General features: G+C 36.4%; 2 protein-coding genes across 4 annotated transcripts in view; one reads left to right on the forward strand and one right to left on the reverse strand.

Moving 5' to 3' along the window:
• The window catches only part of LOC139115517 (leucine-rich repeat protein SHOC-2-like), a 63,796-nt gene extending 43,191 nt beyond the window's left edge, over window positions 1–20,605 (reverse strand). The window contains exon 1 of the mRNA XM_070677669.1: window positions 20,371–20,605. The gene's annotated coding sequence lies outside the window, so the exon portion shown is untranslated. The remainder of the gene's footprint in view (window positions 1–20,370) is intronic.
• LOC139115515 (uncharacterized) overlaps window positions 1–23,075 on the forward strand; it is a 79,926-nt gene that overhangs the window by 33,331 nt on the left and 23,520 nt on the right. For all 3 annotated transcript variants that reach the window (XM_070677667.1, XM_070677666.1, XM_070677668.1), the window contains exons 24-43: window positions 180–302; window positions 813–1,355; window positions 3,543–3,712; window positions 4,085–4,241; window positions 4,930–5,056; window positions 5,742–5,933; window positions 7,984–8,149; window positions 8,977–9,145; window positions 11,140–11,286; window positions 11,393–11,482; window positions 12,703–12,809; window positions 13,177–13,258; window positions 13,643–13,789; window positions 14,758–14,922; window positions 15,629–15,727; window positions 16,287–16,381; window positions 16,857–17,004; window positions 20,495–20,612; window positions 21,008–21,203; window positions 22,304–22,532. In XM_070677667.1, the coding sequence (XP_070533768.1) occupies window positions 180–302; window positions 813–1,355; window positions 3,543–3,712; window positions 4,085–4,241; window positions 4,930–5,056; window positions 5,742–5,933; window positions 7,984–8,149; window positions 8,977–9,145; window positions 11,140–11,286; window positions 11,393–11,482; window positions 12,703–12,809; window positions 13,177–13,258; window positions 13,643–13,789; window positions 14,758–14,922; window positions 15,629–15,727; window positions 16,287–16,381; window positions 16,857–17,004; window positions 20,495–20,612; window positions 21,008–21,203; window positions 22,304–22,532 (3,270 nt within the window). The remainder of the gene's footprint in view (window positions 1–179; window positions 303–812; window positions 1,356–3,542; window positions 3,713–4,084; window positions 4,242–4,929; window positions 5,057–5,741; window positions 5,934–7,983; window positions 8,150–8,976; window positions 9,146–11,139; window positions 11,287–11,392; window positions 11,483–12,702; window positions 12,810–13,176; window positions 13,259–13,642; window positions 13,790–14,757; window positions 14,923–15,628; window positions 15,728–16,286; window positions 16,382–16,856; window positions 17,005–20,494; window positions 20,613–21,007; window positions 21,204–22,303; window positions 22,533–23,075) is intronic.

A 23,075-nucleotide genomic window follows, 5' to 3' on the forward strand; every position in this document is an offset into this window, starting at 1 on the left:
GTCAAGTAATGTTGTGAAAAACTGAACAAATCAAAGATAGTGAATTGATTGATCATCACAATAATTTTCATTAAACTTATCAGAACAAAACTTCTAGCCAATCAGTGAGTTCCTAATTAATCAGCTGATAGATTTTAGCCAATCAGTGATGATTACATTTCTCCGCTATTTTTCCTCAGCTGGAGTCTGCCATACACAAGTTAATGTATGTATATGCCCTGACATTGTTTGCTTACTGGACAGTACCATCTCCAGATGACAAGGAAAAGAAAGCGGACAAAAGCAGATGTTGGAACCCAGATGTACGTATTTGACAAAACTTCTATCAATACAAGCAAAGTACAGAATATGATGCCTTCCCATCGCAGTATTTCAAACTGTGTCATGACGTGATAGGCACATATGACAAACACTAATGCTAGAAATCAAGCTTGTCTGATGGGTCCTTTAACATACCCCTCAAGATAGTGTTAAGTTGTAAAACGGCTCAGCATGAACCGGCTTTTTTTCAGTCTTGCCAAATGGAATCATTAAATGATATTCATGATAATGCACTGTGGTACCAGAAAATAATTCTGTATATTAAAAGAACTAGAATTTCATCATTAACAAACTCAGGTAGGTCAAACTTGTGATATGGGTGGTGTTATGACTGCAAATATAAATTTTATTTTAGCAGCTTTAGTGAAAAGACATTCTTCCAGTCCAAAAGCGTGTCTGTATTTTGCTTCCTTGATTCCTTGAATTCGAAACATGTGACTGTGTGCGAGTTGAAGATTATATTAATAGCACTTCTTTCCAAAATTTCACAGGCAGTTGAAAGTATCCTGTGGAAACACTATGGACTTTCCACACCTACAGCCGAACCTGCAGCTCAGCCCAAAAGAAAGGGTCCGGCCAAGATGAAGAAGAAAGCATTGAAGAGACTTGAATCTGAACTTGAACTTAATGTCGCTCAGCTACAATCACCACAAACACCCACACAAGATTTAGAAACAATAGTTAAAACGAAGCATGGTCTGACGGAACAGAAAGGACGTTTCATATGCAGGGCCCATTTTCTTCACTACGGCAAGCACATTTTTGGTACCATCACAAAATTTCCAAGTGAGAGCTTCGCAGACTATACTGAGCATGTCTGGCAGCTCAGCTTCCTGGACCAGGAGATTGAGGAGCTCCCCGAAGACATCTTCAAGTCGTTTCCAGGGCTTGGAAACTTAAATATGTTCAAGAATAAGCTGAAGAAGATTCCAAATGGAATCGGTAATTGTAAGAATATGATGATGATTGATATTGGTTGTAACTGCATCGAAGAATTACCCGATGATTTCAGTGATTGTGCGGCCAAGCTTACAGTAAGGAAATTACATTTACTCTTTAAGGTAGAATGTGCCTCAGGGACAGATATTCTAACTCTCAAACTTTTACAATTCTTTTCTTTTATACCACTTATTTGGGTTCATTTCAAAACTCTTGGTGTAAGAAAACTTTTCACCAGCTTAGTTTTTTAATATTCGAAAATTTTATTTTTTTCCATAGAGTTAACACAGGGATGGTAGCCTTTTTGAATTTTAAATATCAGTAAATCTTGAGTGACTTGTTTCTCTAGTATGAAAATTTGCACGGTGCCCCCCATGTTTTATACTTGATTTTGAAAGAGAATGGTCGAAAGATTCCTTAAGGAAAGTTTGAAAAAAGTTTTGTCTTTCATTTTAGAGGCACATACTACCTTAAGTGTCCCACTGACTATATTTTTGTTCTCTTAAGCCAATAGTTGCCTCGAACTGTAAGACTGAAACTTTTGCATAAACTCTCCTCAAGGAAAAATTAAACCTTACTTTTTAAAAGTCAAGAATAAAAATCAGGGGTCACCGTGCAAATACCAGAGAAATGAATTACAGTGTACCTAGCCTGTACAGATGTGGCCACTATTTCAGGGTTAACCCTATGGGGAAATATAAATTGTCGATGTTCACAAAGACAAGAAAGTGGGAACTTTATTTACTCGTCAACTTTCAATATGACTTCTCAAAGGCAGCAAATTGTCAAAGTGTTGGAACAATTATAGTTTGAATATCTGTTGCCAGGGTGCGTTCTGTCTTATAAAAGGCATATTTCTGACGATATTTCAAAGGAACTAAAGTGCTCACATGGATTTTAAATTCAATGAAAAAGAAAAGATTTGTAATGTACACAATTTATACAATAGGAACACAACATCAAAAGACATTCTCCTCGAAGCCATTTAGACTGAGTTGTTCAATTTCTCTACAAAGAGTCTATCTTCTTCTGAGCTAAGATTGTATGATGTATTTTCTGAGCAGTCTCAGTGTTCTCCACAACTTAGCAAAGCAACGGGACGGCCAATTTACATAACATATATGATTGGCATATTCTTTTGTCGTGAAAATGTATTCTTTGGTATTGTTATTACCATCTGAATAGAATGCTTAAAAAAGGCCATGCAGGTGGCCCACCACTCAAAATCTCCTTTGTGGAGAACCCTGAATTTTTCTTGTGTCTGTATCTTATTTGATCTATCTTCACAAAGCACAAGGGGGAAAACTACTATAAAAGCATTCAAAGTTAGACTTAGGTATCTGTGATGATGGATAAGTCATGTGAAATACATCTGAGTACAACCTTTCACTGAGTTGAATATGATGCCATAGAACTTGTTGTAGGGAATTAGATATTGATTTTGGTCTCTCAGTGAGTGTTATGTATCAATGTGATGACTTTTGTCGGTAAGCGCTGTGTACTTGTACACACTGTAACAAACAAAATCTATTTCTGCCTACCAACCTCAACTGATCTTGAATCATGAAAATGTTATTGCAGCCATTGTGCAGCATTGTGTGTATTAATGTTTCTTTTCAAGAAATGTGTAATAATAGTGATTAACAGTTTAATCATAGCACACACTAACAAGGGCAAGATGCATCATAATTTGTTGCCCACCCAAGGGCTAATGCTCATGATGGCTGAAGTGAGGGTATCAATATTACCGGTACTCTCATTAGCACCAGCCCGAGGGCAGGCAACAAATCATGATCTTGCCTATGCTAGCATCTCCTATAATTTTATTACACCGAACAAACACTTTTGCTTTGGAAACTGCGCAGAATCATGAGAAATATCCAATTTGTTGCTTGATCGCAATACTCCATGAAGTTGAAGGTCAACATAAAATAACATTGACAAATGGAGACCGTGTTGTTTAAGCTTTCTCACATAATGTGCTCAATTCAAGTCGAGCACACACTTCTTGTACCTTTTCAAAGCCAATACTATACAGAAAATACCCAGGGAATATATTGGATGATGAGGTACGCACAGAAACAATGCTTGGTATAGACCAGAACTCTTTGATGTGCCATATCAGTGCATGCAACAAGGTAACATCAGCGCACACGACAGGGCTATATCATGCTTTATCACTTTCTGCTCTATATCATGTGAGTGAGATTCAGCCAATCACAGTAACTGGATATTACGTGAGTTGTAATAACATGCAATCTCTGTCATTTGCGGTATTTCAGCTGTTACAGGTGGGCTACAACCCCCTGAAATCTCTCCCTAAAAGCATGGGAAAATTCACCAAGCTGAAGCAGCTCAAGGCAATGAACACTCTCATAACAGAACTTCCAGAAGACATTGGAAACATGAAAGAGCTAAAGGAAATTCAACTTAAGGGGAATTTGATCAGCAAGTAAGTGTCTCATAGTATATTAAAGCTTGAATGAAGGGGACATTGCATATAACACAGCATAATTTGTTCAAAATCACTTTTTGCAAAGATTCGTTCAATTTTTAGTAATTTATGAACCCAAGAAAAAATATTGGTTGGGTTTACCCTTTAGCATTATAAACAATTGTAAGTTGGACGGGAACAAAAATTGAAATTTATGCAAATTTATGCAAATCAGCCCAAATAATAATCAAGCATATCTTATGTCTGATGACGTGTTCTTCTACATTTATGTCCAGTCATCTACTAAAAATATTGTTAAGTTTGTGCTGAAAATAAGATGGTCAAAATCTTGGGAATACATAACTATTGTTGTTTTCAATTTGTTCATAGGCTGCCAGATAGTCTTGGAGAATTGACTGAGCTTGAGAAAATTGACCTGCGAGGTATCCCATGGGTCCCTGAGATAGGTCAGAAAGCAGTTTTCACCAGGGAGGCTTTTGGTGAATACTTTGAGTCAATGCCAGCTTTGAAAACTATCAGCGCCAAGGTAAAGTTCATCCATGTCCTCAGATCTACTATGAATTTCGGTTTCCTTCATTCACATCATTGATAAAGACTACGTTTGATAGGCATTTTATTTATGTTGTGTTCCATAAATTTTTGAGATGTTTATATTAAAGCCTTGAAGCCAGCTGAGCCCTTTTATAATCACCATGGTTTAACCGGCATCGCTTGTTATCAACAGTGATTGCAGGACTGTTTACAAGGAATTGGGGATTGAACAGGGCAGTAGTGTAACTCCAAGAGATCATTTAAACCCTGTATCAAATCTAATGATTCATAACGTGACAGCATTCCATATGTTTTCCCTTCTGATATGGATACCCTGTGTCAGGTACAGGAAGCATCCCAAGTGAAGGATCTTTTATTACAATTCTGTGAGATGTAAACAATTTTCTTATGATATCACTCCTCTAGACTGCGAGATCCATTGCAGTAGGGAGCTCTCTGCATTTTCCTTTCTCATGACTGGCTGCACTGTCACCAGCAGAGAGCGCCCTCTAGTGACGGCTCTTCAAATCTGTATACTGACTTTAATGATTTTGGCAAATTTTTCATTTTTATCAGACTTCATAATCCTATTAGTACCAGTGCAATCTTTTCATCTCAAACAAGAATCATTGACAAGGAAAAAAAACACACACATGAATATTTGAATTGTTTTATCATTACAGCAACGCCATGATCTATTTCTGGAAGTAGATATTGACCACAATGGCGTATTGACATCAAAGGAAGTGACAGCACTGAATGCTAAGATATTCCTGATGTTTCCCAGGCTGGGAATGAATGAAACAGCCGGTAGGTAATCCCTGGCAATTTATCAAAGCATCCTCACATAAGAAGACAGAGAGCTAAGAAAGGTGTCATGTTATGAGTGTTCACGTACGTATTCAAGTTGAATAGTCTGTCAGTGAAAATTTGCATATATCCATATATGGTTAAAGAGACACATCAAGTGCATTGAGGAACATCAGCAGCATGTGAAAATCAGTGAACGACTACAATAACTGTAGAAAACTACACTCCTCAAATCTCAAATAATTGCTGCAATTTTTATGTACTTGTCAATTATATTTGTATTGTTCATAAATACACTTTGTGTTTGTACTCACAAAATAATATCAAAATGTAGAGATTTAAACATATCAACATGGCCTGTATATGCACATAATATCCCACGTTACTATCGATTATTTAAATTTAGTGCAGACTAGAATTTATTGATCATCAATATATTGCATACTTTATACAATGGATTTAGCGACAGTTTTACTGATATCTTTCATTTGCATAAACTTATGGGGAAAGGAACAATATGTACATCTGTACTTGTTTTCTATAACAAAAATATTGAAAATCTTATTCCAAAGTTACTGCCATTGTCCCTGTATTAGGATGTACTGCAAAATTTTGTATTCACATTCTTCAAAATTCTGACTCTGATTTTTTGACATACCGTAATATTCCTCCGTAATTCTGACAGATTCTGAATATGGTGGCGTACCAGCACCGCTGTTCAAGCTTTCCAATGTGAAGATGCTCAAGTTGGATTACCAAGCAATCAGGAAAGTTCCGGATCACATTAAAGGAATAAAGAGCTTGGAAACATTCAGCATTGAACACAATCCAGTGCTGGAATCTCTGTCTGGTGAACTCGGAGGCCTGCCCCTCAAAGGTGACTATTTTAGGTATTGTGCATCTCGAAAGTGAAAGACTTAAACTTTTGTCCAAATTTTCCTCAAGGAATCTTTCAGCCATATTCTTTGAAAATCAGGAATCAAAATCGGGAGGGTCACTGTAAAAATTTTGGTACTAGAGAAACAATTTACCCAAGATTTACTGATATTTGAAATTGAAAATGGCCGCCATCCCTGTGTTAACTGCATGGAGAAAAACATTATTTTCAATATTTGAAAGAAACTAAGATGGTGAAAATTTTTACTTACACCAAGAGCTTTAAAATGAACCCCCATAAGTGGTATACTAGTCTAAGAAAAGAATTGTAAAGTTTGAGAGTCCGAATATCTGTCCCCAAAGTGCATTCTACTGGTACCTTAAATAGAAAATTGCAGTTCAGGCCTCCCACTCCTCTTATAGATATCCTGTAGCATTTTTAATACCATATAATCCTAAGTACTATAAAGCCAATGTCTGGCTTGGTGCTTTCTGTATTTATGATGATGGTTATTCATAGTTTTATGTATATCCTAGCAACTGCAAAGGCTAAATTTTTACTACTGAGGTTAACTTTGAGGTGGAGTCATTCAGCATTGAACACAATCCAGAGCTGGAATCTCAGGAAACATCTGGAATCACAGGAAACATCTTTTGTTTAATAGTGTTTTAAGGTAGTTTGTACCTCAAAAATGAAAGACCTAAATTTTTGTTCAAACGTTCCTCAAGCAATCTTAACTATTCTCCTACAAAATCAAGAATGAAATCAGGGGTCATCTTCAAATTTTGGTACTAGAGAAACAAATTACCCAATATACCGATATTTGAAATTCAAAATGGCTGCCATCCCTATGTTATCTCTATAGGGGAAAATAAAGTTCATTATTTTCACAAAACTAAGCTAGTAAATACTCATTTTACTCTATATACTTCAAAATGAGCTACCACTTTACCACTTGAGCCTACCACTTTCACAAGTGGTAGGCTAAAAGAATATTGTAAAAGTTTAAGAGTCCAAATATCTGTCCCCTAGTCACATTCTACCTTAAGGAACATCTGGTTGTTCTTCTGCTGCTTAATTCAGGTCAAACTCCTGTACACACCCATTCCAATTTAACCCTTTAACCCCCAGTTCCCTGTATACTGGTCCAACTTTACCATAGAAAACAATGGATTTGGGACAAACCATGGTGGTGAAAGGGTTAAATTACAACACAGACTATTTAAACCCTTTCAACTTCACCTTCGTTTGTAGAGGTCAAATTTTGCCAAAGCCAACAACAGACTTAAACCAAAGTTTCATTGTGAAACTGTAAAGTTTGAAGTGATGATGTCCCCTTCTCATCAGATTTTTCACCCTGAATAGGTTAAACCAAAGAATAGGTTAAATAAAATAGTTTTGCTAGAAATGGAAAATACTGATAATGTCAGTTTTATTGTCAAAAGTTTCTAAAATACTCAATTTTTATCCTGATAACACTTGTACTTGGGTGGGAAAGTGCCACTGTAAAAATTGCCGTCTCTGTTAATTTCTCTGTTTTTTTGTTCTGTTTGGAAATTTCTTGTATTTTTTTATGACTGTTTTATTCTGCGTTTGTCTTTTCTGTTTTTAATTTTGTATATGTAACTTGTTACATGTGTGTTTTTGTGGAGGGTTGCTTTTGTATAGGTGTTAGTCACCTGTGCGACTCATCCTGACTTTATGTCAAAGCTGAATAAATAAAATAAATATTAAATTGAAATCAAATTTTGGGATATTGTATGCAGCTAATGGCTGTGGGGTCCCATTGACTCTCAGCAAGTTCGATATTAAAAACACACTGACTTATATTTTATAAATGACACCTTCTTTCATTCTACAAGGCTGTGTTACAGTCTTTTCATGAACTGTGTAATTTTTTTCTTTCGAAGCTCTGCGTTGAAGGCAACGAAGCTTTGTAATCACTAGTCTGCAATGTATATGCGTGAAATTTTCTATTCTGCATACAATTAAATCTGTCATAGGCCATTATAATTTTGATCATTTCTGTCATCGCTTTGTTTGGCCACAGCCCTTCATCTAGGCCACTGTCCAAATCTGAGGACACCACCCAGAGAGATCATCGGACGAGGCTTTGGTCCGACCTACGCGTACCTGAAGAGGCTCTTGTCGGGATCTGTGGAATGTAAGAGAACCAAACTAATGATGGTTGGATTGGGAGGTGCTGGAAAGACAAGGTGAGAGATGCATGCATTCTTGTTGGAGAACCCTTGATATAACTGTTGTTTTGATGTCAGGACTTGTGCACTTCCATCAAGGGAGATCTGAGTCATGACCCCGTCCTAGTTAATACCATGCATCTACATCAGGCAATCGATATCTTCAACTCTGACTTTGAAGATTTACTTCATGTTAGTCAGTTCATAGTGTATTGAAGAGCAAACAAAGTATGGTGCTCATTTTTTCACGTTTTTCTGAACCTTTATGCAGCAGTCAATGTAATCCCTGGGGACCCCACCTTGGGCGATACGGGACAAATGTGGGGGATTAGACCATGCTTGCCATGAAACTATACCCGACGGGGGTGGGGCAATTGCCTCATATTGATTTTTTCTTGTCACTTTCACGGACAAGAGCAGAATTAATGAATGCCCTACCCATTGGGATCGGGGAAATGTAGTGGATTTACTTGTTTTAATTGGGGATTTTCCACATTGTCTTGCCCCAGGGGATGGGGCATTTGAAAAATTTCATATGACTAATTTCCAAATCCCCCTTATGCCCTGAGGTGGGAGTTGACATTGATTACCCCATTACTGTACTCTACCCTATGCAATACTTCCTTTTCCCAGTGTGTCGCAATACCTTCATTTTTGAATAGCGACTTCATCTGTGTAATGTGAAAGTCTGTTGTAGTTGTGGTGGAGAGGCTGGTAGAGAAATCAAAATTGTTCGCCACACAACATTATCACAAGTGGCCAGCACTGCTGTTTAAAGTATTTATAAATAAAAACAAAACAAAACAAAGAAAACATACTACTTATTTGTGTTTATCTTTTGTCAGTCTTGTTCGTGCCTTGATGAGTGGTTATTTCTACACGGATGCCACGTACGGTGAACAAATCACAGATGGTATTGATATCACATCATGGACAGTGAAAACACCGGAGGATACTCTCACCTACAGTGTGTGGGACTTTGCAGGCCAGACTGTCTATTACAACACACATCAGGTAACCAAGAATAGTGCTATCAGAATAAAAATTGAATTTTCTTTGAAAAGCTAATGATGCTTTTCACAATGGATGTATGCTGTCGTACTGCGTGACTTTTGAAGCCAGAACAATTAAAGCAGCAAGTTGACTGTTAGACTGTTGATACATATCACAGACAACATTAAGGTTATCATCAGCAAGCTGAAGAAAATATAGAGTGTGATCATTGCATGATTATAAACAGACACATCATTGTAGGTCTGTTGTTGACAATTAGAGAAATTTGGCATGTGCTAAAAAATCAGTACAGAGCGTTTGTTCAATAATTTTTACTGTTACTGATTGCTACAAGCACATTGCCTCTGGCAGATATACCTCGGTGCATTCACTGTTGGTGGTTCGAGGGACTCATTTGACGATTGCCAAGATCAGGATTTGCATTGTCTTCTGTATGTGTGGTTACACACTCTGTCAGAGGCGTGATCCCTAACCAAAGCCCTTTCATTATTGCAAGCAAAACATGCTCTTGTAGGCATACGGGCACAACACAGCCCCTATGATTCCAATCAAATTTAAGATGAACAATAATGTTATCATGAAAATACTATGAAGTTATTCACAAAACGTCAGTGTACATTGTACAGCAGCGGTATTGTCGTATCTCAGACATCACCAAAGAGTACAATGTATGAGGACGTATATACCAGTATTTTGCAATAGATATTATTATTCATGTTTTCTAATTTTACAAAAAAAGTTGAAAGTGTCATGTTTTGAAAATGCCCTAATTTACACTGCATCACAGGATCACATGCAGATTATGAAGGCGGTGAGGGTGTCAGCTTAAAGAGTATACAGAATGAAAATGTAACCTGCGCAGTGCAGTGCACAGGGAAAAATTCTAATTCAGCAGCATAACTTTATGTTAATTCACAAGTTTTCAACCATGGACCATCATTCACTGTATGACTTAGTCTTAGTGATTGTTACAAGCATATTTTTGAAAAAATTGTGAAATCCTGTCTTGTTTTCCCAGTGTTTACATAAACAGTGGGAGGTCAAAGGTCAAATAGCATCTAATAACACCAAAAGTTATTGAACTCAGTGTCAATGTTCTTGGACTCCACGTCTTTTATACCAAAACTTACTGTACGATGAAACTCCATAGGTTACAGATGTAGATATATAACAATATTTATGACATGCCTAGTATATCGAATGTTGCACGCTCCATAGAATTCAATGGTAACTCACTGATGATATCTCTGGCAGCATTGTCATCATTTGACTGAAAGTGAACCGGAACTATTTTCAACTATACAACTTTGGGATTGAACAAACTTCAAACTGCATGTTTTACATACTTAGAAAATCTGAGTTTTAGATGCACAAAAAGTCAATAAACTGCAAAATAGTGATTTAAATATATCAATGTGCCATTCAACGATGGAAATTGTTTGATCTTTTATCGGAGTTTTGTCTTACATCGAAATACAGCATGTGATTGTCATTTGCAATAAACCAAACATTTAAAGTGAAAACTATGTAAGAGTAGCATGTAATACTTTATAATACAGTATGCACTTAACCATTAGCTCTGCCCATTGCACTCCACCATGTATTGGATGGTACAAATGAACTTGTGACCTCATGTATGGTTTATGGTATTGATGTAATATAAAACAGCCTCATATTACAAACATATATTGTGTACTTCTGATCAAAAACTTTAATGTATAAGGATGACAACTTTTGTAAGAATTCACTTTCAGTCATTCAAAAAAACTTGAAGCTTAAAAAGACCAAATTTTTATACTGTACTATATTGAAAGAACCTGAAAAAAGTAGACACAATCATTATATCAAGTTTATTCTGGAAATTGCACTTTTGGGGATTAATTCACCAGGAATTTCAAGATTTAATATTTTAAAGGGTAATACATATCATATCATTTCTGAAGTTTGTTTACAAAAATAACATGTGCAATACATGTACAATTTTCATTCCACAGTTTTTTCTGTCCAACCGAGCAGTGTATCTGTTGCTTTGGAACACTCGCCTTGGAGTAGAACATTCCGGATTAGATTTCTGGCTGAGTTCCATCGCAGTCCATGCACCCAAAGCTCCCATCTTTGTTGTCGGAACCCATGCAGATCAGGTGAGAGAAATCTTTTACAAAATCAAATTTCACATTTTTGTAATTCTAGTAATCCAACATGTGATTAAAATTATTTACCTGCTGTATGTGCGCTGTCTTTTGTCAGGTCGCCAAGGTTGAAGTTCCTGAAGAAGAACTAAAGAGACGATATCCACAGATTGCAGGATTCTTTCTAGTTAGTTCTGTCACTGGCCAGGTATGCTAGCCTTTACTTTATTTTACTTTACTTTACTTCAACCCATTTCAAAAAGAAAACAACCAGTATAACAATTCTTTTCTCAGTCCCTACGGACAAAGTCTTAGGGAGACTTGCAGATTGGGCAGTACCCATCAGTGGGTCTGTGTGTCCGTCGATCCTGCTGAGATCTCAGACATGGCAGAGGCAATTTCTTTCAAACTTGGCACAAGGTTACTGTGACATGCATATGAACGTTGTTTCATTTTTTTTTACGACCAGATGTGGCTGCTCTGTGGCCATTTGGCTATGTGTGTTTGTCTGTTCTCACTGGTAAGACATGCCTGAACCAATTTCTATCTATCTTGGTGAACGGATAATGTACTGTGGCTTACATATGCACATCAATTTGTTTATTTATACGATCAAATATGGTGACCAATCTGGTATTTTGATATATTCATGTGTCTATTCACACAGATATCTCAAACCGGTATTGGCCAATATTTAGTTCACATTTGGTGTACCAATGTGAGGTATCATTTAAGCTGCAGTTGATGGTGTCTGTATGTATGTGTATATGTATATAGATATAATATGTCTTTCAACATCAAAACCTCGTGAACCGCTTCACGTTTCAGCTTGGTATTTGGTTTGTGGATGTGCATCTTGGACTGTAGATGGGACTTTGTTCAAATGAAGTTTGCACTGCCGATATTTTGCAAATGAGCATAAAAATGTGAAAATGGCCAAAACATACGAACTCAAGAACCGCTGCTTTGATTGCTTTGAAAATTAATATGCAAGTACCTTAGGTGGACCTATACAGTTTTATGTATATCGTGAAGATATCTTTAATTTTGTATTTTTGCTGAATTTTTGGTCATTTTCCTCATTTTTTAAATCTTGGTACAGTGACAATTCATTATTGGATAGAATATGCTTGTCAGTTTGGTGTTTGATCTCATCCAGTATGGCCATCAGACAGCCATTTTGTGATGTTTGTCTGGCCGTTCACCCAGACATCTCAGTCATGCATCGGCCAATTTCTTTCAACAAAAGTACACTATAAGGTACACATCATGTCGATTTGTTTCATTCATCAGTCTTTGTAGAGACTGTGTCATCAATGATGACTTGTTGTGAGTCACTTATGCTTGTTTTTTGTGAAAAGCCCAATACATAGTTAATACACTATAATTTGAATATGCCTTGCCCACTTCTATTCTGTTCTGCTCTAGGGCGTACGAGAATTGCAGACAAATCTTCTGACAGTCACACTACAGGAGAAATACATGGGAGAGAGAATACCACAAGTATGGCTGAACTTCGAAAAACAAATTATTGCGTAAGTTAATTAAAATGCTGAGATGAAACTTGCAATGGGGAGAAAACTGGATCAGAAATTTATAAATTGGGTTTTGTCAGTATTTTCTAACCTGTTTGCTTTCTGCCTACCTGTGTGTGTGTGTGTGTGTGTGTGTGTGTGTGTGTGCATATTTTTTCAACGGGAGCAGAAAATTTGTTCTTTTAAAACCTAATTAAAAGCATGCATGTTGTTGAATTATATATACCTGGAACAAATGCAGAATCCTAAGATTACAATCCTTGTATGTAATTTTTTACAATGTATAGTGAATTAGTCATGACCCTCTTATAGTGGTGCTAGGTTGTTTGGCAGGGAGATAATTTTGCTGTGTTTGTTTCATTATCAGGCAGAGGAAAAATACAAGTCTGTTGCCGTGGAAAACAGTGCGCAAGATGGCAATGGAGGTGGCTATCTATGACGACACAGAGGTAAGACTTAAGATTGAGTCTTGGTATGAACTGATGATGGCACTCTAATTTAAATTGATAACAGTTAACCTCTCCTTAATAAGTAGCTGTTCACAACATGAATATTGAGTTCTACATGTAGTGTAATTTTTTGTGAAAATTTCTCTAACGGGAGAGAGGACGTGTCTCCTTTGGCTGAAAATATAAAACAGGTGATGTTGCCCACCATGAAGCCTTAAAGGATAAAGAACTTCAAGACCATCAAATTTATAGATGAGTGGCACTAGTTTTTTCTGTGTGTTTTTGATCCAATTATTCAATTTTGTACTGTTTTACTGCAGGAAAATGAACGAAAAGACTATAAATGTTTGAGAAATTGCCAAAGTCTCACATGTTTTTTTTCAGATCACTCAGGCTGTACAGTTTCTTCATGACCTTGGGTCATTGCAGCATTTTGACAATGAGTATTTGAAAGACAGGGTTGTTATCAATCCGCAGTGGATAGTTGATGTCATGGCGTGTGTTGTCTCTGTACATGAGTCAGCCATTAAGGTATGATCTTATTTGAATCAATTCAGGCCTGAATTCTTGCTACCTATATGTTAGGCTAAAAGTGTAATAATCATAATCATAATCTTTACTTCTGATATAGCGCATTACATTATTTAAATATCTCAATGCGCTTGACATTAAAATAAGGGAAAAGTTACAACAATAAAAATGCTCAATAAAAGTAACAGCTTGTATTAAAAAATCATGAAATGGTTAAAAACATATCAACTAATAAAAACTCATGTATAAAAAAAGACTTAAAAGGGTATAAAACTCATGTATAAAATGACTTAAACAGGACACTTCTACCATCTATGGCCAAAGTAAGTGAAGTCTGCATGCTTTTTGCATCCATGTAAGCGTACCTTTTTAGAGGTTTTAAAGAAAAAAAGAATGCACAGACTTATTCTTGTGTCAATTTTCTTTGTTGGCATGATCTGCCACAAAATCAAGCCATAACAATACTCAGCTCATGGCAGTTGTATTTTGACCATCGAACCATGCGGGAACCCAAATCAGTACCCCCAAGAAATGTGCGCAATTTTACCCTCTGTTGTTACGTACTGTCTACCTTCTCATTTCTCAATTTTAGAAAGGAAATTGACTCTGCAATCACTTTACGTGTGGATTACCGACTGGTAACCCATCTACCTCTTTAAATGTTGAATGCCTGGTCACCAAATGCAGATAATTCACTTTTGCCTCATTAATTAATATCACTCACCATCACTGTGATGATCAAATTCAGCCAATCATTAAATATGTACAAGTCTCACATATATTCTAGTTTCAAAACAAAGCATAGAAATCAGAATGTTTGTAACTGTGTGCTAATATACTGTGATGAGAAAGGTGACAGAATTCATTGTTTTTCATCTTATATCATTGCGTTGAACATGAGTATTTCTGCAGATACATCTGACCTGCATATATTCCTAAAAAGAGCTCTTTATTTTTCTATTTTATAGGATGGCAATCTACTTCACAAGGATATTGCAGAAGTATGGAGTAGCTATGATTCTGATTTACATGAATGGCTGTTGAGATTAACTGAGGAGTTTGACCTGACCTTTCCACTCACTGATAAACCAGTTAATGTTGTACCATGTCTATTACCGGAGAAAGAACCAGAGGTAACTCTGTCAAACATTAATCTAGTACTTCAAAAAGTTCTCTGATGGGAGCAGGGACATAAGGGAAAAAGGGGCGTAATAGTATTCATTTACAAAGTGTATTAATGAGTGTGGTAGAAGTATGCAAACCTTGCGATAAATGACAAATTAACAAATATGAATATTCATATAACTATATCTGTATGTATAAAACAGTATCTTATGAACGCTAGCTACACAAACTGTAATGGGAACTACTTCTTGTACTTTTACAACAATGTACAGGTTCATACAAATATATGCACACGGAACTCTGCCACCCCTGTTTTCCTCTTTGAAGGTCCAACTTTGCCATAAAGCAATAATATGGTTGCACCAAGTTTTGTTTGAAAAGGGGTTCAACCTGGATACCGCAACTTCCAGTAAAAAGGTCCATGCTCACCACTGATAACAATGGGGCTGGGCGAAACTACCGAAGGGTCCAGGGGTAACCTGAGTGAAAGGATTCGTAGCCTCACTGTGTCAGCAATCATTGTGTAATTATAGCGTCAAAGCTTTTTATCGAACCCTGTATCATTCTTTTTGCTATTTCTCTGTGATGATTATTAGTATATGTTGCCAGTTTCTTTGAAAGATCAAAGCTTATTTTGAAATATTAGTTGATCTGCAAGATTGTTTTCAAGTAGTGTGCTGCCGAAATCTCCATTGGCTTATTCACTTTTTTCAGTTTCAATGGCCAGACATTGACAGCCAGCCTGGTTTCAGGGAAACTAAGATGTTGTACCAATTTGAATATCTGCCAGCAGGATTATTCAACAGAGCACAGGTTGGTACTCATTGCTGCTCTCTTGAAAAGTGCTATGAGCATTTCTTCTATCCAAAAGACATAAAAAACATGTTAAGCATGTTAATGAGGCAGGTATAGAGATAAGTGATGACAGTGGTGGTGATGACAATAACAACGTTATCAGATGGTAGCCTCTCCTTTTTTTGCAACTAATTGTAACAATTAATAGCTACATCAAATTAATAGACATTTTTGCCATGATCAGTCTGTCATTTCCTAGGGATACAGAGCTGAAACTAAATTTCACGAGGATGTTTAATGCAGAATACGTCTCTTCTCCAATACTGGTATACGTACCAAATGTAACATGTAACATTTCACATTCTATTGACATTGGAGGTATGAAATGTTGTGCTGATCAAATATGCATTATTCCACAATTATTATTATTTATAATCAGACCTTAATTCTGAGTAGGTAGCAGTATTTCAAATATTGGAATTTCAGGGATCTTACAAAATATTAAAACATGTCAAGGAAGCAGGACAACAGCATAGACAATTGATGATTCAAGCAGTAACTAACTTGATATTCACAGGTCAGATTGTATCAGTTCTGTGACAGTTCAGTGATCTGGAAGAAAGGTTCCATGCTACGTAAGAATGGACACATGGCTTTGATGAGACATCTCAGGTAACAGATCATAATTGCTAACCTCTCATTCTCCCATCAAAATTTTCCTTTGTCATTTTTCCGCACCCACCTGTGCCATCAACTTTAAAAGTTACTGATAATTTGTTTCTGATCAGGAGAATGATAATGATTTTTTGCAAGTTCGATTATTCGACAGTCTTACACAACAAAACTTACTATTGTCAAGAAACACGAACCTTGGACACAGTATGCTACTGTGAATTACCAATGTTTTGTAGTGTTTATGTTTTTGATGTTCAATGGCATGTATGGCCTTCAAGGGAAATTCTTTATTTAGATCTCAAAACTTAAACCAGAGGCATCTATATGTTTCACATATTTTTAAGTTTGTAGTCCTCATTACAGGTAATTTTATTTCAGTTATTTTGTGTTACATTTGTACTTTAGTGTTTGAGCTAATAAGATGTTTACCTTTAATTTTTATATGTACTTTCTTACTTTCTTCCAATCTTAGGGATTCAAATTTACTTGTTCAGGTGCAAGGTCCCAGACCTGAAAATGTTTTGTTCTTGGTTCACGAAATCTTTGAAGGATTAATCACAGAATCATTCCATGGTGTCACCTATGACTACATGATACCCTGTCCAGATTGTCTGAATGTGGTAAGTTGTCAACTGAGCCTATGACTCTATGATACTCAGTCCAAATTGTCTCAATGTGATGCTTGTAAAGTGTTTACAGAGCGTATGAGTATATGATATCCTGACCAGACTGCTGTAACCCTTTGAGTACTGTAATTTTTCCCACCAAAATTTGACTGCAACATTTCACCAATTTTTATGAAGTTTTCTGTTATTTTTTTGATAATTTTGGACCAAGTGGACATAAGATTTCATTGACTACAGTTTTTTATCAAAATCTTGGCAAAAATCTTAAAAATAATTGACTTGAGCACATTTTATAAAGGTGACAAAAATTGACTTTGGCGCTCAAAGGGTTAATGCAATGAACTGTATAAGTGTTAATATTGACTCTGACTACATTATACCTTGTCCAGACTATTTCCATGTCAGAGTGATAAGTTTGTAAAGTGTTATTACAACCTATCGCTACCAGTAAATGACATTCTTCTCCAGACTGTCTCGATGTGGTAAGTTTGTGAAGTGTAAACAGAGCCTATGAGTGCATACTATCCAGTTCAGACTTTCTCAATGCAGTAAATTTGTAAAGTGTTGATACTGCCTGTGACAACATCCATACTGCCTCAATGTATGAACTTTGTGAAATGTTAATAGATTCCATGAGTACATGATATACTGTCTCAATGTGGTAACGTTGAAAAGTGTTAACAAAGCCTATGAGTACATGATATCCTGTCCAGACTGTCTCAATGTGGTCAGTGTGTAGTGTTAAAAGATCCCATGATTGCATCATATCCTGTCAGTACCATCTCATTGTGGTAACTTTGTAAAGTGTTAACATAGCCTATGAGTACATGGTATCCTGTCCACATGCTCATTTGGTCATTTGTAAATTAAGTGTTAACAGAGCTAATGAGTACATGATATCCTGACCAGACTGTCGCAATGCAGTCATTGTTAGTAGCACCTATGGGTACCATTGTTCTTCCCAGACATTTCTGATAGCATAGCAACCAATTTACTGAAAAACTTAATTGTTTTGTAAAATAATTTCTATCGTTATTCAAAAATTAAAGAGTAATGACCACTATGCCTTATTTAATTGCTCTGGGGAGAACACTGAGTAGATATCCTGACCAGACTGTTGCAATGCTGTTATTGTTAATAACACCTATGAGCACATGACATCCTGTCCATACTGTCTCATTGTGGTTATTTTGCAGAGTGTTAATAGAGCCTATGAGTAAATTATATTTTTTTCACACTGTCTCAATGTTGTCAGTTTGTAAATCCAAGTGTTAATAAAGCTTATGAGTCCTAGATTTCCTGACCAGATGGTCGTAATGCAGTAATTGTTAATAGCGCCTATGAGTACAGGATATCCTAACCAAACGGTCGCAATGCAGTAATTGTTAATTGAGCATATGAGTACCGTACATAGTATCCTGACCACTGTCTCAATTCTTTACTATCAATCATGTGACCTGGACATGCAATCCACGTCATTGTTGTCGCCAAGTGACGGGCAAACAATATGGTACCAGATGCTGACAGGTTGACAAACCTTTTTTCTCACGTCCAAAGTCTACTCAACTTTCTTGATTTTTCACCCTATGTAAAACTTCCTTCACTTTCCTAAAAACTATCTTTCCAACTTCCCTATACAGTCATATACGTAACATGTGTCAGGCACGCAAGTCGGTTAAGGCATGGGCGTCAATATGCAATAGGGCTTATGAATATTCATAGAACAACACAGTGCATACGTGAGATAACAACAGGAAAGGTACATCACATCACAAATGAAGTTCGCAACTAGAACACCAGCGAGCAAACGAATTGACAAAGCGCTCACTGGTGTTCACAACAAAATATAGCTTATCACTGTGTGGAAACTTGGAACATACAGAAAAGGACGAAACATTTACGAACGTATTCCCCAACAACCGATCATCGCATACAAAAGAAATCCAAACATCAGCGATACACTGATAATGGCCAAAGTCCACGGCATAAGGCGACAAACGTTAACGAAAGAGTCGGACACAAAACGATGCAAAATAAGTATTCTAGAGATGAAGAGATCAACAACATAGATACAATATAAAATTTAGAAAGTGATATATCATGGAGAGACAGTTGGTACCTCCATGTTTATATTAGCCACTGAGGAACGAACCGTTACGAAACGTGGGGTCAAAAGGTCAAGGTGGTCTGAGACCACTTCCATTTTAAATTAACAACCCATTTGTTAATTTTAACACTAACAACCTTACCCAATACCGACACAAAACACAGTAAAGCACATACAAGACAAGCGGAATGATGTGTGAAGCCACTTTCCAATCTACAATTACAAATCGTTTCGGTAACACTGCGAGTAGGCGAGGGGGTCATGACCTTTTGGATGGCTTACGAGATGGCCCGATCGCGTACACAGCGACCAAATTTCTTTCGCAAATTTCAACTTGAAGAGCGCCCTATTTCTCAGAAATTTTGCTATCCTCGAACTAAGCCTTAAAAGATCTTTACAACCATACCTTTAACATGTATGATTTGGTAACGTTTCCTTTAGAAAAATACCGAAATTCAAACAAGAATTGATTTTTTCCTACAAATCGTACGTATTTGGCAGAAATATCAGGGGATTAACTCCGAAATTTCCTTGGTGAAGTATATTAGTCGATTGACTTGAGTCTACTCTAATATCATATGCCGAAAAAATAAAGTTTAAACGTTGTTTACAAGATGAAATATGTTGATACATAATATAATCAATTTTGGCGGGTAAATGTTGGTATAAAGATCACGTGACACCTTTTATGCAAATTTAAATGACATAAACTGAAAGAGCTATCAAAACTACGTATGTGTACCAAATTTCATCAAAATATGACCAGTAGTTTTTGAGAAATGAAATTCAGCTCGAAATTCGGTCTGGACCCCTGCTGGACCCCTGCCTTAACTCACTTGCGCATGGCATGGCATTGTCGTCTGCACTGAAGTACAGTCAGTATAGCATACTACACGCGGAACGTGCATGTTGCCCGTCAGCTGGAAATTTGAAATATGCGTATGACATCATTTGATAGAAAAGAATGCAGTAAACTTGTGTTAATATTGGATATGAGTACAGCATATATCTTGTCCAGACTGTCTCAATGTGGTATTTTTGTACAGTATTTGGGGAGCCTAGGACATGAATCAACAAACTGATTGTGTCCTCAGAAACTGATGATCGTGTAGCACTTTGTCTAGTAGCTATCACAGAGATTACATATGAAAGAATTGTATAGGAACATATGGCATCGGAATATTTTAAGTTTCAAAAGTGTGAAAGTTTGCATCAGACTGTTTATTTTAATCCAGCTTTGTATGATAACTCACCTTACCGCATATTGGCTTTAGACACCTACTTCTTTTCTTGATGAGTATGTACAAAGTTCTTATGTGTGATTCTGAAGGAAAAATAACTGAATTTTATGTGCCTTTTTCATTTGATGACTCATAGGGTTCCCGAGATCCATGTATGTTCACAGCCAGCAAGATATCGAGGGCTAATAACATGAAAGCTCCATTCCTACAGTGTGATCATTATTTCCATACCATATCACTGCATGAACTGCAAGGTAAAGCAATGAGTTGAACAGAAAAAAGTGCTTTTAATAGTTTGTGCATGTAGCAAGAAAACATCAGCAACATGAAAAAGAACTTTAATGTTGTTTTCATCAAAAAAGATACTGTAGAAAAGTTTTTATATTCCATTTTACAACTGAGTTCCTATTTTGTCAATATTACAAGTAAACGAATTACTTCTGACAATCAAACAGTTCTTTAAATGAAATGGTGGCAGCTCAATGTTAAATTCTCTAATTTATGAAGAGTAAATTAAGCCTTCAAAAAGGGGATGATCCACCAACTCTCGCAATCAAAAATATTTTCAGAGCAAGATTTGATACTTCTCCTGGAATGTAAAAGAGGTTTGTACCTTTTATAATGCTCGAAATGAATCTCTTTTCATCAGCTGTGATGCCGCCAGATAGTAGCAGCAACTTTGATGTCCACCTTGAAAACACCATGCGTGACTTGGAGGACATCCGCTTCTCCATGACCTCAGATATTTTCATGCTATATTGCCATGACAACCTGCCCAAGAATGGAGACAATGCAGTGGATCCCAAAAAAGTGAAGGACAATCTGGAGAAAGAAGGATATTCATGGTTTGTCACAAAGCACTACTTTTTATCACTGGTGCTGACTTTTATATGTAATATCTCTGAGCTTATACAAAACTGGAGTTAAGAGCGCAGAGAGTCTTAATTCCATTTAACAACTGAGGCTGTGTGGTAATGGACAGGGGTAATAGCTTTGGATCTAATCCTTCCGTACATTCATGTGTCTTTGATGGCATGTCACAGATGTCAGCTTCTTTTCTGTTCCAAGCTATAAGCATACCTGAACTGATCCCTTATAATCCATGTGAAAGGATGGCAGGTTGGTATTTATATGTGCACATTAATCTAGTTTGTGATACGATTTGATATTGCTGTCCAGAAGCAACTTTTATTGTTCATTGATGTATCCATAACATTAATGTTCGTGTTGCTTATAACAACGGTTTTAGAATTTTGTTTGGTATTGACAGAAGATTAAGTATCTCGAACACTTTTGTTCAGAGCAACATTTTGACTTTTAAAAGTAAACAGCGCACTTTATGCTCGAAATTTTATATGAGGTTGATGAATAGTGAAAATTCTCTTATTAGTGCTGCTATCAATACATATATTATGCGTGGTAGCCTATTCTGGAAAAGACTGTTTTCTGATTGCTTTTAAATTTTTCTCTGTCTTATAATTAATTTCCATCATGAATTAGTTTTTTTAATAGTTTGTGTACCACTTTTTTCTGTTCATTTTTGGTGTATGAGCTGGCTCTCGAAATAAATAAATAAATAAATAAATAAATAACCATAACATAGAAATGTCTCTATGTTCAACAAGGACAACGTGCTGATGTGACTAGTGCATGGAAATTTGTTTCCAATTTGTTTTGTGATGTGAACCAATACAGCTGACGTGCAACATTTTATTTTACAACTTTCATGACAACAGTTGTTCCGTAAATATGTTGTGTCTGATTTTTCCCTCATGCAACATTTGAGTTGACCCACTATAATGACATTTTGAACAGAAAAAACATCCAGACATGATATGCTGAGACAAAATGGTTGATTTCTGAAAAGAGTGACAGTGTAAACAGAGATAGCTGCATTTTGTCTATTTATCCATGCTAACATGTATTTATTACTATTTTTATTTAGTTGGCTAAATGAAGACCAAGAACAAAGTAATGTTGAACAAGTTACCATAGCAATGAAAGATGCCCAGATTGTGATGGCCTTCATGTCAAATGAGTTTGAGAAGTCCAAGGCTTGTAGAGACCAGCTGAGTTATGGAGTCAATGTCCTACATAAAGTGGTGGTTCCAGTAGTGCTTGGAAAGGGCATGGAATGGCAGAAAACACATACAGGAATGCTTGTTGGGAAGGAGGTAAGATGGATTTCCGCTTTCAGAATTGTTCCACATGTACTTTGTGCGTGTCTGTGTAACTATTCTATTATTGTTGGAAAAGGTTTATGAAGTGGTAATTCATCGCTTACTTTAGACCTTGATTGCTCTTTGAACATTAACATATTCATGTTTATGTCTGTGATGATTTTTGGGACTACATTGTTTTGTGCCCATGTATACCATTCATATGTATGAGTAAATAGTGAACCAATCACTGGCGTATGGATATGCAAGTTGGTACCATATGCTTTTTGAGTTATAGCTTCATGCAATAAAGGTTTTAGTGTTCAGTTCAAAGGAACAAGACTTCTTCATGTTTGATTTTGCTTATTGTTTGATGTAAAGAACATGACAATGTCAAATCTCAAATAAGTATCAGGTACACATCAGATGACTGTGAAACTAGCAGTTGTACCTACAAATTCTGTCGCCAGGTAGACATAATATATTATATAGCACTGGCAGTGCTAATTTTAAGACATGTCTCCCCAAGTTTCCAACAGAAATAAAGTTAGAGCAATG

Source organism: Ptychodera flava, chromosome 17 (assembly GCF_041260155.1).
Source record: "Ptychodera flava strain L36383 chromosome 17, AS_Pfla_20210202, whole genome shotgun sequence".
Classification (NCBI taxonomy): Eukaryota; Metazoa; Hemichordata; class Enteropneusta; family Ptychoderidae; genus Ptychodera; species Ptychodera flava.